Source organism: Thermomyces dupontii (assembly GCF_041956625.1).
Source record: "Thermomyces dupontii strain NRRL 2155 unplaced genomic scaffold VTN31scaffold_4, whole genome shotgun sequence".
In the NCBI taxonomy this organism is placed as follows: domain Eukaryota; kingdom Fungi; phylum Ascomycota; class Eurotiomycetes; order Eurotiales; family Trichocomaceae; genus Thermomyces; species Thermomyces dupontii.
In genome coordinates, this window is record NW_027192310.1 from 153146 (window position 1) to 167496 (window position 14351).

The 14351-nt window shown below is 55.4% G+C and overlaps 7 protein-coding genes across 7 annotated transcripts; 2 read left to right on the top strand and 5 right to left on the bottom strand.

Moving 5' to 3' along the window:
• Window positions 1–230: 230 nt before the first annotated feature.
• On the bottom strand, window positions 231–1117 carry VTN31DRAFT_4555 (60S ribosomal protein uL14; the record flags this gene model as incomplete). Its single annotated transcript, XM_069404956.1, has 5 exons — window positions 231–263; window positions 323–400; window positions 507–753; window positions 868–918; window positions 1104–1117. 5 exons carry the CDS (start codon window positions 1115–1117, stop codon window positions 231–233), a joined length of 423 nt encoding a protein of 140 aa, XP_069260068.1.
• Window positions 1118–1646: 529 nt separating this feature from the next.
• VTN31DRAFT_4556 (uncharacterized protein) lies at window positions 1647–3814 on the bottom strand (the record flags this gene model as incomplete). The annotated part of the gene is made up of 4 exons (XM_069404957.1): window positions 1647–2618; window positions 2674–3215; window positions 3264–3564; window positions 3617–3814. 4 exons carry the CDS (start codon window positions 3812–3814, stop codon window positions 1647–1649), a joined length of 2013 nt encoding a protein of 670 aa, XP_069260069.1.
• Window positions 3815–4380: 566 nt separating this feature from the next.
• On the top strand, window positions 4381–5571 carry VTN31DRAFT_4557 (uncharacterized protein; the record flags this gene model as incomplete). The annotated part of the gene is made up of 4 exons (XM_069404958.1): window positions 4381–4452; window positions 4503–4756; window positions 4821–5356; window positions 5423–5571. 4 exons carry the CDS (start codon window positions 4381–4383, stop codon window positions 5569–5571), a joined length of 1011 nt encoding a protein of 336 aa, XP_069260070.1.
• Window positions 5572–5797: 226 nt separating this feature from the next.
• VTN31DRAFT_4558 (uncharacterized protein) lies at window positions 5798–7480 on the bottom strand (the record flags this gene model as incomplete). The annotated part of the gene is made up of 1 exon (XM_069404959.1): window positions 5798–7480. One exon carries the CDS (start codon window positions 7478–7480, stop codon window positions 5798–5800), a length of 1683 nt encoding a protein of 560 aa, XP_069260071.1.
• Window positions 7481–8118: 638 nt separating this feature from the next.
• On the top strand, window positions 8119–9000 carry VTN31DRAFT_4559 (uncharacterized protein; the record flags this gene model as incomplete). The annotated part of the gene is made up of 1 exon (XM_069404960.1): window positions 8119–9000. One exon carries the CDS (start codon window positions 8119–8121, stop codon window positions 8998–9000), a length of 882 nt encoding a protein of 293 aa, XP_069260072.1.
• Window positions 9001–9929: 929 nt separating this feature from the next.
• On the bottom strand, window positions 9930–10298 carry VTN31DRAFT_4560 (uncharacterized protein; the record flags this gene model as incomplete). The annotated part of the gene is made up of 1 exon (XM_069404962.1): window positions 9930–10298. The coding sequence occupies one exon, from the start codon at window positions 10296–10298 to the stop codon at window positions 9930–9932; it is 369 nt and encodes a 122-aa protein (XP_069260073.1).
• Window positions 10299–11551: 1253 nt separating this feature from the next.
• On the bottom strand, window positions 11552–13988 carry VTN31DRAFT_4561 (uncharacterized protein; the record flags this gene model as incomplete). Its single annotated transcript, XM_069404963.1, has 5 exons — window positions 11552–12153; window positions 12211–12346; window positions 12405–12786; window positions 12839–13276; window positions 13324–13988. 5 exons carry the CDS (start codon window positions 13986–13988, stop codon window positions 11552–11554), a joined length of 2223 nt encoding a protein of 740 aa, XP_069260074.1.
• Window positions 13989–14351: the final 363 nt, after the last annotated feature.

The window sequence follows — 14351 nt, forward strand, 5'->3', positions numbered from 1 at the left end:
ATATCGTTTATTTTAATACTATATAAGGTAATTACGTATTCTATCATGCCTCTTTTGGCAACCAGCTATGTAAGGTAGGTCGAACGTCGGCAAAGGTAAGAGGTTCAAGCGATGAGCATTCTATACAAATTGAAAAAGAGATTCATGAAATGAATTGAACGCCCTAATCCCATTCTGGTATCTCGTTACATTTTTCATTTTGGTTTGTTTCTATACTCGTATAACCGAGTTTACATGACGACACCAGAGTTGGACGCAATACGCTGCGAGGGAACATATTAGCCGCATGAACAAAGTCAAACAATGTAGAAACAACACTCACAGGCCAGAGCTCCGCAGCCTCCTTTCCGACGGGCCCGGTGATGGCCGATCCCTTCATCTCGCCCTTGTTGTTGACGATCTAAAACAACAAATCAGCCTCACATCCTCAAAAACTTCTCGCGTAGCAGCCGTAGATAATCGAAAAAGTCCACAGCACCGAACCACGCAGAAGGGCATATACGTACCACACCCGCATTGTCCTCAAAGTACAGATACATCCCATCCGCCCGTCGCCACGGCTTCGACTGCCGGACAATGACGGCGGGCATGACCTTCTTTCGCAGATCGGGCTTGCCCTTCTTGACGGTGGCAATGACCATGTCACCGACACCCGCAGCGGGCAGGCGGTTGAGACGGGCACCGGCACCCTGGACAGCAATCACGTACAGGTTCCGGGCGCCGGAGTTGTCGCAGCAGTTCATGACGGCGCCACTATTCGGATCGAGTTAGCTTGGTGATTCGTCCCAGGGAAATTCTCCGCGTCTCTTGATTCTTTTCTTTCGACGACAATTCACGAGGATCGCAGGGCGGTTTGAGTTCACATACACAGGCAGACCGAGAGTCATGCGGAGCTTGTTGCCCGAAGCAGCACCACGTCTGAAGAAGAATAACTGAAGTCAGCCATTATTCCAAAAACCAAGCCACCTATCCGTCGTTCAATTCCTTCATTCATCCCTCAATAAGATGGCTGCGATTCTCGAAATTCAAATCGCACACACACACACACACACACGACCGCCCTCAGCACAACGGTCACCACCCAGATGATTGCCTGTACTCACCCTCGCTTCGACATTTTGGCGGTCTGTCACGTTCTTCGACTATCAAAAAGGAAAAGAAGGGAGGCGCGGGAGGAACGTCGACAACGGAGAAGAGTCGTCCAGGTCTCTTCGAGCGAGTCTGCAAATTTCCTTCCAGAGTGCTCGATCTCGCTTAGTGGGAACAAATCTTGGCAGCCGCGATGTGATTGGTCCTGCCGGGACGGATGAGGTTCCGCCGTAGCCCTAACGCTAGGCTGTTTTGGGAACGTCTTTTAGGTCTTGCCCTGACCAACCTCCAACTAACGATGACGACTGAAGGAAGATGATGAACTGCTCAATGTACCCAGTAAATACATGAACTCGTAAACAGACACATCGTCTTCTAGAATAAACACAAACAAGCCATATATTCAAAATCAAGTACGGATGCCACAAGGAACTCAAAACCAAAGTGACACACACGCCGGACCAACCCAACAACACCATTGCCGTTTGTCATCCCGAGACGCCGTGATCTTTTTTGAGAACTGATACAAGGTAATAAGTAATATCCTGTGTCATGTTTCAGTTGTCATTTTCGGTCGGCTTGTCTTCCGTGGTTTCTTTTGCCTCTTCGGGTTTCACTTCACCTTCAGCCGGCTTGGCGTCTTTGGTCCCTTCGGCAGGAGCAGCTTGGGGAGCATCTTCCGTCTTGATGGCGGGTTCAGCGGCTGATGCTTCATGTTGCGGTGCCTCGGCCATGGGTGACGTAGACCGTTTGCCAGAAGTCTTCGACTCGGCAGCCTCTTCCCGGCGCGGTGATGCAGGCGGCGTATTCTCCTGAATGGTGGGTTCAGTGGAAGCCGGTTGTTCGGACTCACGCGCGCGTGGAGCCTCTCCAGCGTCCTCCATCTCGACGTCTTCCGTAGCCCGAGGCTGCTCCTGTGCAGGAGTCGCGGCGGACTCGGTGGCAACCTCTTTCTCATCTTCGGCGACTTCGTCCGTTGTCTGGGCGGCCGCGGCAGCCGGCGACTTGTCGCGTTCCACTGCCGACGTGTCTCCATTGGTCTTCTCAGCCGGAGCTCCGGCGGCCAGACTCATGGTCTCGTCCTGGCCGGGAGCCAAGGAGGCTTCCCGCGGCGTAGCGATACTACTGAGTGGAGCAGTCTCCTCGTTGTCCAGATCGCGGTAATTGGCCTGGTTCCGCCGTTTCACCGCACCTGGCTGGCGTCGAATGCCATGGGCAGCCAGCTCTGCTTCGTCTTCGCTATCACTCAGCTCGCCGGTCTTCTCGATATACTGATCGAACCGGCGCTTGGTATGTCGTACATCCTTATTCTCGTCCTCGTCCAGATCATCCATTTCGGCGTCGGCCTCATCGTCCATGCCCGGCACGAGCGGGTCGCGAGGAACGTCGGTTATTTGTACCGAAGGAGCAAAGGCCGTGCGCTTCAGGTTCTCGATAACCTGGCTTCGGATCTTGTCGAGATACTCCTTGGTATTTGCATTGTCCATGTTGGACGGGCGCACGTCCAGCTCATAATCGGGTGAGAAATACTAGTGACGGTCAGCACCTTAGTCCAGTGAGATAATGTAGCGGTTGGAAACTCACCTCGTAGTAGTCGTTATACGGAAGCTGTGGACTAAGTTGTTCATTGAGGAGAATACCAGTCTCAAACGCCCATGTCCGGGCAACGTTGCGCATCGTGTATCCTCCTCCACCGACAACCAGCGTCGGAAGGTTGAAACTCTTGACAAAATTGACACAGTTGGCATGGCCGCGCATGCTAAGGTTAAAGCAGCCCAGGCGATCGCCGGATAGGCTGTCGCCGCCGCACTGAAGAACCACCGCCTCCGGCCGGTACCAGTCCATAACATGCTGAATGACGGGCTCGAAAATACTCTTATACGAGATATCGTCGATTCCATCCCGCAGAGGGAAATTAACGGCATAGTATTTGCCCTGTCCGACACCAATGTCGCGAAGCTCTCCGGTCCCGGGGAAGTACTCTCCATATTTGTGGAAGGAGACCGTCATGACTCGATCGGTGGTGTAGAAGGCTTCCTCGACACCGTCTCCGTGATGGACATCGATATCGATGTAGAGCACACGCTGCTTGAATCGGAGCAGTTCTAAGATGCCGAGCACGATGTCTACGCACGGTCAGCCACCGAAGTTGGAAGGCTGGCAGACCAACTCACCGTTGACATAGCAGAACCCACTGGCCTCGCTCTTTTTAGCGTGGTGAAGACCACCGGCCCAGTTGATCGCGATGTCGCATTTGTTGCGATTCAAACGCGCGGCGCCCTCCATACTCCCACCAGCACTGATACCGCAGAATTCAAAGAGGCCGTCAAAGACGGGGCAGTCGTCTCCTACGTTGTACTTGCTCTGCTCCTTGGCATACTGATCCATATTGTCCGGCGTCACCTTGGACAGAAAATCGATATACTCGTCCGTGTGGAATTGGGTCATTTCAAACTTGGAAGCGGGTTTGGCGCGCTGCAATAATGGTCAGCTCACTGATCCAAATGACCTCAAGACATTCACGTACATAAATCTCCATCTTCTTATACAGGCCATAGTTCATGACCAGACTGTGGGCCATCCGAATCCGATGCGGCTTCATCGGATGGCCCGAGACGTAGGCATAGTTGCCGACATCTGAGTCGTAAAAGTAGGCGACTTTCCTTTGCCTATCCGTGGCGAGATTGTTGAAATTGATCTCGTCAAGGGTCGACGTGCCCGCCATGGTTGTCGGTGCGATGCTACCGGCCTAACGGGCCTCGATCCAGAGCCCACGAAAGCTGAGCGAGGGGAATAGACGGCCAGAGGAGGCCGACGATGATGCGCAGGACAAATGCGAGGGCAGATTCGGGCAACAATACACCGTCCCGACTTCACGATCGTTCTTGGTCGTGCTCGCAGAGCCTCAGGAAAGCCGCATACGAGGATTGAGCAGAGAAACGAAGCTGGAGCGAAGAATGGGCGCGGCATCTAAGTATTCACCAAAGACTCGCGGGCCATTGGGGAGAGCCGGGCGGACCAATCACAGCGCGTTCCGCCGACCAAGCTCGGCCGATGCCAAGACCCTGCTTAGTCATGATCCCGGCGTCATCGGTGCAGATTGCAGAGCTACGACAGCATACACTGCCTAAAGACGTTCAGCAGGGACAGTCGCTTGGAGATCTCCTCTTGGGATTTCTACTGCTGGGAGATCTTCGAGCTCGGTAGTAACAATAATCGCGATCTGACTCGAGAAAGCTTCTGCTCTGCGCGCTCTTCTTCTTTTGCTTTCTGAACTCTATCGCGGCCACAATGGAGCGCTTCAATCGAATGCTCCAGGCCGCCCAGAACATGGGCATTGGCATGGGCGGCTCTGCACCGACAGTGAGTCAGTCGCAAAGGACAAGATGGGATCGCAACTGACAGACGGACAGGATAGCCCGAACCTTGTCGATAACTCGGAAACGGTCCACATCTCGTCGCTGGCACTGCTGAAGATGTTGCGACACGGACGAGCAGGCGTGCCGATGGAGGTCATGGGTCTAATGCTGGGAGAGTTTGTGGACGAGTACACAGTACGAGTGGTGGATGTCTTTGCCATGCCACAGAGCGGGACGGGCGTCAGTGTCGAGGCTGTCGATCCCGTCTTTCAGACCAAGATGATGGATATGCTACGACAAACGGGACGGTACGCTAGATTTCGATCAATATCGATATCCGGGAACATCTGGAACTGTCTAACTGCAGAATAGACCAGAAACCGTCGTGGGATGGTACCACTCGCACCCGGGCTTCGGCTGCTGGCTGTCGTCCGTCGACATCAACACGCAACAATCCTTCGAGCAGCTGACCCCGCGCGCCGTCGCCGTGGTCATCGACCCGATTCAGTCCGTCAAGGGCAAAGTCGTTATCGATGCCTTCCGACTGATCGTGCCGCAGACGGTGGTCATGGGCCAGGAGCCGCGACAGACGACGTCGAACCTGGGCCACCTGAACAAACCGTCGATCCAAGCCTTGATCCACGGCCTCAACCGGCACTACTACAGCATGGCGATCAACTACCGCAAGACCGGACTGGAGGAGAACATGCTCATGAACCTGCACAAGCACGTCTGGACGGACGCGCTGCAGATGAACGACTTCCGCGAAGACGCCAAGCGCAACGTCGAGCGCATGCAGCGGCTCGTTGAGCTCGCTGAGGGTTACGAGAAGCGCGTCCGGGAGGAGACGGAGCTGACCAAGGAACAGCTCAAGACGCGATATGTTGGCAAGGTGGATCCAAAGAAACGTAAGAATTCGCCGTAATTTTTTTTTTTTTTTTCCTAATGGCGAGACTGACATTGCGCACCTGCAGATATCGAGGACGTCGGCCAGCAATTGATCGAAGACAACATCGTCGCGATCTCGCGGCAAATGATCGACAAAGAGGCTTGCATCGCCCGAGTGGCGACAGAGAAGCCGAAAGAGGACGGCAATCACATGGAGGTTGATGAGGAACTATGATAGCAGAATAGTTACGATGTGATCCTGTAATAGTGATGAGCAAGAAAAACAGCTCCTAGAACTTTTTTTTTGCCTAATATGCGTGACTATTGTACAGAGCGACGAATCCCCCTCCAACGGTAATGGAATGAGTCTATAGATGGAATTAAACGTCTGGGAGCAAGAGATACCCATGATGCAAGACAAGAAGGGGGAGAAAAAGATCACCAACGAGGATCAGATCAGATCATTTGTTGTCATCCTTTTTCCCAACGCCAAAGAAACTCGTGAAGCTCCCCTTCATATTCTTCATCTGCTCCTGCCGGAACTTCTCCTCCTCCTCGGCCATCATCTTGAGCCACTTCTCGCCGTTCTCGCGGATCTCCTGCTCCATCAGCTCGTAGTTCTTCTGGCCGCGCTCACGGATCTGGTCCCAGAGCATCTTGCCCTCCTTGAGGCTGTCTGCAGCCGGGCGATCCGTATCAAAGGCGCTGTGCGGCTTCAGGCCCAACAAGGAGGCGAGGTTGCCCACACCGAGACGCGGTCGCCGCGCGCGTTCCTCCTCGAGCTGCTTCTGGAACTTCTCCCGCATCTTGCGCTCGCGCGCCGCGAACTCTGTGGGGATATCGGTGCCCTCAAACGACTTGAGCACCGGCCGCACGTCCTCGATGTTCATGCCCGCAACGTACTCGAGGAATGGGATCAGAGCCACCAGGCCCTTGTCCTTGGGGTCGCCCTTCCATTTCGGGAGGATGATGGCATTCTCGGGCTGAGCCTTTGCGTGGGCCGGCACCGTGTCGATGAGGATGACCTTTGACAAGTCACGGTTCAAGTAAGAGAGGTCCTTGATGTACTCCCCGTCCTTGTACTTGGTGGCTTCGCGGAACAGCGGCCACCGGATGATCCGGTACGGATCCAGTTTGCGCAGGACCTGGTCCGCCATCATGCTCGGCACACTGGTAAACAGCACCAGCTCATAGTACTGGTTCAGGTAACGCAGGAAGTAGTCCACGCCGGGACGTTTGGCCACCCGCCAGCCATGCTCCCGCGTCCACTCGCTGTGCACCAGCAGATCCTCCAAGCTCAGCACCAGAGTGTAGGGCTGACGCTGCGACGGATCCTCGTCCGGAAGCAACTTCTCAAATGCCGGGTCCTTGTAGTAACTTGTGATGCTATCCAGACGAGCCTTGATACGTTTGTAGAACAGTCCCAAACCCCAGCCCGAAGGCGCCTCAGGGTGTTTCTGGGCCTCCTCCTCCGATTCCCAGTTGCGGCCCAGGTATATTGTGCCGGCAATGCCACTCAGCAGGAAAGCGGCGTACGTAAGATTGGCCAAGCGATTCCTCCGCCGGTCCAAGGACGACTCGTAATCTCTTGCCCGGTCGCTTCCGGCATGCTCATAGTCGTCCTTGGTTGGATCCTCGGTCAGATTGAGCGCAGTCGGGCCGCGACTCTTGCCGCGGGCCGCCTCCAGCTCCGCGGCTATCGTCGAGGGTATTCCTTGTGTTAGATCCGGCAGAGGTTTCTGCGGTTGCTGGTCCGGACCTCCTTCTTGGCCTTGTGCGGCGGTTTCAAAATCGCTGGGACGATCCCCTTGCGACGAGGACTTGGACTCATCTTGTGATTGTGAAGGACCAGCTCCGGTGCCAGGTGGCAGGGGTGCTGTATTCTTTCCCGGGTCTGCGCTGGTTGCGAGTTCGGGCTGATGCGGAGAGTGGTCTTTCGGCGGTTGTCCTGATTCAGCGTTGGTGTTCGAGGCAGACGACCCCGGAGACGGCTTGTCGGATCCAGAGTCGGGGAGTTTGTACGGCGGAGTTCTGCCTTTAGCATACCATCGCGGAGACGACGCGGCGCTCGAGATGATGGAGCTGCGGACAACGGACGAGACTGGCCGGGTCCTCGCCAGCGGCAGAACGGCGCGGCTCAGCATGATCCGGCGAATGACGTGAGCAGATAAACTCAGATTGACAAAATAATTCCAATTAGACAATCATGCCTTGCCGCGAAAGAGAAGCCCGTAACGAGGCCTGCATATGATCTCGACCTGCTCCAAGCTTGAAAATTCCGCACCGTCATCGCGATCCGGTGGTTGACAGAGACCACAAGTGCAGTTATGCCTCAGGCTCACATGGGGCCCGATTTTCTTCTTTCCGAGAATGACTACTCCGTAAGTAACTGAACTTCGTCGGTCGACAGAGACCAGATACGCACTTTCGGTGCCTTAATTTGGCCACATTTTTCCGGCTCACGTTTTCTCTTTTTCTTCCTTTTTCTCTCTCCACGAAAGTTGATACCACTAACCCAGACAATTTGGCCTTCCACTTCTGATGCTCCTGTGAATGGCGGGCTGTATTAGCTGGGGAGACTAATGAACAACGGTTCTGTCTTGCCCCAAGAGCGGCAGCAAGGTTCCCAATGAGCTGCGCAGCCCCGTTAGCCAGATACATCTATGCCTTTGGCTTGGTCGGTTAGCTCGGTTTTGCAGAATGGAATCATGAACACTATGAGAGTTGTTCGTCTTATCGCTGCTGATCTCTGCGTATGCGTTAATTCCATGCTACTATCATCATGACAGTCTCAATGGACTCGGAATCGGTCACTGTGGCGTTGAGGCGTATGCGCCTTGAGGATCAGAGTCGGGATCTTCAGAGTGATGAAACAGAGGTTTCGGACACAGACTACGAGTCAGAGTCCGAAGAAGAAGTTGCCCCCTTTCGCTTCTTTGATCTTCCGTCCGAGATCCGGCTCAAAATCTACGAATACGTCTTCTTCCGCTCCAGCACAACAAGTACTAATGGTATGAACGGCAGCGTGGGCGCATCCTCCAAACAAAATCGCATCCTGGCGCCGCGCTCGCACCGGCTGTCCCTGCTGCTCGCCTCGCGGCGCCTGCACGACGAAGCGACCGCATTATTCTACTCTACGCAGATCTTCCGCGTGTTTGCCATTCAGGACTACTCGCGGCTGCCGACGCTGGCCAGCCTGGCGCCTACCTATCGGCCGCTGGTCCGGAAGATCGAGCTGATCCTGGGATCAAGCTGGACAAAACCGCCGAAATCGTGGCGGGTGACCCGCCGTCTGGGCCTGCGGGAGCTGACGGGCGTGCAGACCCTCAAGGTGTTTGTGCAGTGCGATCCGTCGCATCCTGTGTTTGAGGGGTTCCGCATCTCAGCGGATTTCTACACCAACTTTGCGGGGGATCTGCTGCGCGGGGTCTTGGAGCAGTTGCCTGCGCTTGAGAACGTCGAGTTCGATGCCTGGCCGTCAGTGCAGAAGGATGGGGCGCTGATGAGCCGGCTGCGTGCTGAGGTGCGCGCGGCGGGGAAGAAGATTCTCTGGGGGCCGGAGCGCGGCTGGTCGGACATGGATGACTACGGGGAGCGGTCGACGCTACCGTCTGGGAACAATGAGCCGCAGTCGACCAAGCTAGTGTCGCCTTTGCATGCATGACCATCTATCGCATGACTGTATGTATTATCTCCGTACAGTGCGAACATTGTACAATCCAAACTTTGACAGTCTAAACGCTGCAGTATATTGTATCGAACAAGGAACAACAAAAGTGCCGGCCACCCAATTAAATCAACAATGCTGGAAAACAGAAGCTAATGATAACCTCCCGTGACCCGATAATCCGGCAACACCTTCCCGGCCTTTTTATCCTCCATCAGCGCTCTCAATGCCGACATCAGTTTTTCCACCGCCTGCGGTGAATTCTGATGATGGAAAACCAACCGTCCGGACGGGAAGAGTGTGACGCCCGCGCGCTTCCCGTACTCGACGAATGCGGCGGCTGGGATGCCGTCCGCCTTCAAATCGAGGACGATCATGTTGGTCTGCACGGGAAGCGCGATAGTGTATCCCATCTCCCGGAGGGCGACGGCGGTTCTTTTGGCCAGCGCGTGGACCGAGGGTAGGCGGGGGATTGTGTAGTCGAGGGCGCAAAGGGCGGCTGCGGCCATCATACCGGCCTGTACAGGACTGTTATCCTCTGATCATTCCATGATTGGGATACATAATACGAACTTGCCGTGTCCCGCCGCCAAACATCTTCCGGAAGTACTTTGCGCGCTGGATGAACTTTTTCGAGCCAACGATGACGCTGCCCATGGGGGCGCCCAGGCCCTTGGACAAACAGATGCTGATGCTGTCGAAGCAGGCACAGTACTCTTTGAGATCGACGCCCTCGGCGGTGACGGCATCTAGCAGCCGAGCACCATCGAGGTGCATCGCAATGGGCGTCTGGCCCTCCTCAACGGGGAAGTTGCGCACGAACTCGGAAATCTCCTTTGCGTCCTTGAGCGGGAGGATTGTTCCACTGAGGGAGTTTTCCAGGGAGACCACACGGGTTGGTGGGAAGTATACTGGCCCGATTGCGATTAGCTGTATCCCCCCACGGCACAAAAGAATTTCCAAGACATACGATTCCCGTCCGCAATGATGTGCTCTCTCACATCATCGACGGTCAAATGCAGCCCATTCCGCGGATGCACCTGCGTGACCGACGCCTGCGACAAGACGGGCATGGCGCCAGTTTCCCAGCAGTGCACATGCGCGCGGTAGTCCAGCAGCACCGAGTGCGGTGGTTGCGTTAGATGTGTCCGCAAACAAATCTGATTACCCATGGTGCCGGACAGTGTCCACAGTGCGGCCTCTTTGCCGGTCATCTCCGCAATGCGGTCCTGCAGCTTGTTGACAGTCTCGTCGCCAGAATCGTACAGATCATCTTGGAAGGAGGCGTCCAACATGGCCTGCACTTGCCAGTCAGCATCTCTCTCGTTCTCTCTCTCTCTCTCGCCTATTTTTCCCGGTGTTTCCTCGACTCACCAGCATCATCTCCTCCGTGGGCACGGTAACGGTATCCGAGCGAAAATCATGCTCGACCCGCCGTTGAGCCGCCTGCAGCTTGTGCAATGGCGGCCATACTGACCCGTTCCCGCTCGGCCCGTGATTCTCGGCGCCATTCGATTCGGATTCGTCTCGGGCCGTCACCGGGGGCGCACACTTCGCCCACTGAGGGCCCCCATGGAGCTCGGCATAGCTATCACCGTTGCTATAGCCGTGATCGGCGCCGATCATACTCACGCCTGGGGCCATGATGTCATTCGGCGCGAGCTAAGCCGCTGATCTGATCAGATAAGATTTCCAACTATGCAGGGACTGGGGGAGCAGGGCGAATGGCAGCAGGTGTATTCCGCGGGAAACTGAACAAAATCGGAGAAAAAGGGCCTTTAAAGGCCGCTTTTTTTGGTGGAGGGTGGGATGACACACCGGTGAAGATTATTAATTTGGATACTTTTTAGGGTTTGATATCTGGTGGGCCGTTAGGGTTCAACCGTGAGAAAGACAGCTCTTTCCCTTGGAATTGCCCTTCAATGTCTTTTCCTCAATGCTACTCTTCCCCAAGTTCCCATCTTCTCAATATATATTGTATTCTCCGTCGAGGAAAAAAAAATGGTTTCTCAATGTGACCCACGTATACATACCACCTTGCAATGGATCCCCCTCTCCCTCGGGTCATTCCGTGAGGCTTCATGTCATACATTGTGTGAGGTCTACCCGACGGAAGCCGAATCCAGCCGTCAAGCATCGAGACAGTGGGGAAAGACGTTCTCAATAACGATTCCGTGCTGTAGGGAGTCTAGGAGAGGAATCGAAGTAGGCTAGAAGAATTGACGGAATGAGAGAGCATCTGGAAAGCTTGATGTGAATAAGCTTCGTGTGAGAAAAAAGATCGGGTCAATAAACTTGGGGAAGATCGGATCACATCAACGACGGATTGCAAAGGCTGCATAAGATATACTAATAATATTAAAGAAGAGACGAGAACCCGATCCTAACCGAAAGAGATTGATCGATTTTGCTTGATGATATGCATCGTCCATGCAAGGAGGCATCGTTCAATTCATCATACACGGAACTCCATCACTACAGTACACCGGGTGGACAGATTAAAACTAGTGTTGAATCAAATTATCAATACATAGCCATCATCATAGGATCACGTAAAATTGACGTCCTGAAGCCCCGACACATCCCAGATCCCCGTCATATCAAACGGAAAGCCATCCATGGTCCCGAACGTACCCGATATGTTCATCATCTCGTCAACCATATCGCCCTGGGTGGTCGTCTCGGGAAGGATGATCGCCCCGGGAGTGATGGGGAATGCTTCGTTCTCACCCGGGGCGTTTCCGTACGGGGTTGGCGCATGGCCGTTGTTGGAGGAATTCGGATGGGAATTCGGGTGCGGGGGGTGGGAGTGTGGGTGCTGCGGGTGCAGATGTGAACGCGGGCTCGGGTGAGCAAGCTGCTGTTGCTGGTGGTGGTGATGGTGGGGGTGGTGGTGGTTTTGCTCGTTCTGGGTGGAGTTTGCCGTTGAAGGCATGTTGTTGATGATCTCGGGATGTCGACTGAGAATCCGGTCGCAGTGGTCGAGACACATATCGGCAACGTCCCAGTCTTCTTCCTCCCGCGCGCGCTTCAGGATCGACCGGAGGAGGTCCACGTTGGCCAGACATGACCGCCGCACTTCCTCGTCTGTGGTTTCCAAAGCTGTGCGGACCAATAGGGTCGTCGTGGATGTGAGATGGAATGCGCTATCTATCGTACAAATCTGTCAGCGATCCGGAGGACATGATAGATGGACAGGGGACGTACATGGGAGCCAGAACTCGCGAAAATTATGACTCCGCAACGTGGACATGAAGTGGACAATCTCCTCTGCTGCCTTGCGAAGCTCCGTCTGAAAGTATCGGCGCGCTTCGGGATTCTCGTTCTCCGAATTGTTGACCTCCTGTTGCTAGAGTTAGCCCTCCGGAGATGCCCGTGACGAGAAAGTCCAAACGACGCACCTGCAGCTCCACGCGGCAGACAAGCATCTTGACCGCAAGAAAGGCCAGATGCAGACTGCAGGTCCCCGCGATGGTCGGCTCCGAGTCCTCCATGGGCGGCCGCAGCCATTCGGGCAGGGACTCCTCCCACGTGTCCAGGTCCGTGCGGATGTGTCGTAGTCTCTTGGACGTCTCGCGCGCCGACCGCGACTGGAGCTGGTACACCAGCGGCAGCAGCTCGCCCAGGATCTCAGTCAGACGGCAGAGCGCAATATGACAGTGCGCGGCGCGGATGTGCTGCGACGTCGCCCTCGGCTCCGTCACCAGAACTTCTACGCTGGGCAGTGGCACGTCGTACTGCGATTTGGTGATCTGCGGCGGGACCCCGTGTCCAAAACTGCCCCTGGTGATTGCGTCAGTACTCCATTTCCTAAACCGTTCTTGATTGCTCCTACCATCGATCATGAATCACAACCCCCCACCATAGCCGAATCCGCTGCTTCTTGTCGGCCAGGGGAATTCTCCAATTGCTGGGATCGCGGTTCAACCCCAAGCAGTGCGACAGGGACACCAGACGTCCACAGCTAATGGCGTTCCCGGTCAGCGAGAATATGGGCCGTCCGGTGAGGTCCAGTAAGGCCGCGCTGACTGTCGACAGGCCGGGTGCGGAATAGTCCTCATGCAAGGCGGCCACCGTCTGGTTGATCGCGTATCGCACATCGGGTTTCGGATGGCATGCGAGATGCGGCGTGTGTTTCCAATATATTAGCGACATGGCATAAATGTGGCACAGTAGCGTTGCTGGAATTTGGTCTGCCGCTCCAGAGCTGTACGCTTCCCAAATCGCATGGCCGTCAAAGATCGGAAACGCATTGTTGAAGCGATCGATGAATCTGCCCGTGATTAGCAAACAGTCCTGCCAAAGCATCATCGGACCTACAGTTTAACCAGGTCGTGCCTGAACGGCCCCAGAATCTGTTCGAGAATCTCTCGCTGGTTGTCGCCCGGCGGGACCCCTTGGCGCACGCCCTGTCTTCGCCTCGACACGGTGGTGTATAGAATTGGCTTACGCGGATCATTCGAAAAGAACTTGTAAGGCTTCTTGCCTTTATCATCGGGGGCTTTATTCGACTGGTCCGAGAACTTCTCAATCACCTGCGCATCATCGGCCGCGACGGGCCCGACAATCAGGACCGACTCGTTCTGCGGGTCCTCGTCCTTTGACTTGGCACCGCCGCCGCTGCGATCGGCTTGTCGCGACGCGTCCGTGTTATCATCTTGCCCGTCCGGGCCCGACTCCGAGTCGCGTTTTCGCTTCTGCCCTGTCAAGGTCTGCGACGGCGATCGGTGGACCCTCGATCCGATCGAGCTGGGCTCATCCGGCGGCGGGTCTTCCTGATAATGGCAATCCGCGCCCTGCACACGGCAAAGCAGACACGATTGGCCGGGGATATCAACGGTGCATCGCGACTTGCGCTTGCGGCAGAGATCGCAGGCGCGGATCTTGTGCGATCGGTAGGGTCGGGAGCCAGCATTGACGATGCCGGGGTGCGGTTTGGTCGTCGGCTTGGTTGGCGACTTGGATGGCTTGGTGATCTCAGTCATTGCTGCGCATGAACGGGGGCATCGCCGGAATCTGGGCCGTGACACACATGCACATGCGCTGTTTCTGGGCTCCGAGCTATCGCTGTCTGATCTGCAATCCCATGTGTCCGCTTCCGTGTCGCTAAAATTGCGCCGGATGCCGTCGCAATCACTTTGCACGGTCGTGGCCGGCGTCAATTCGAGAATCTCGGCACACACTCCCCAGGCCGATCCCCACGAACTGCCATGCCGATTGACTCTGATTGAGGGGCAAGAATCTAGAAAGCTTCCACTGGCTCGGAGTCCGGGGCGGGCCAATCAGAGGGATTCAGAGATGCCAAGCATGCCATTTCTCCATACCATCTTGGCAGTCTTGGCATCACG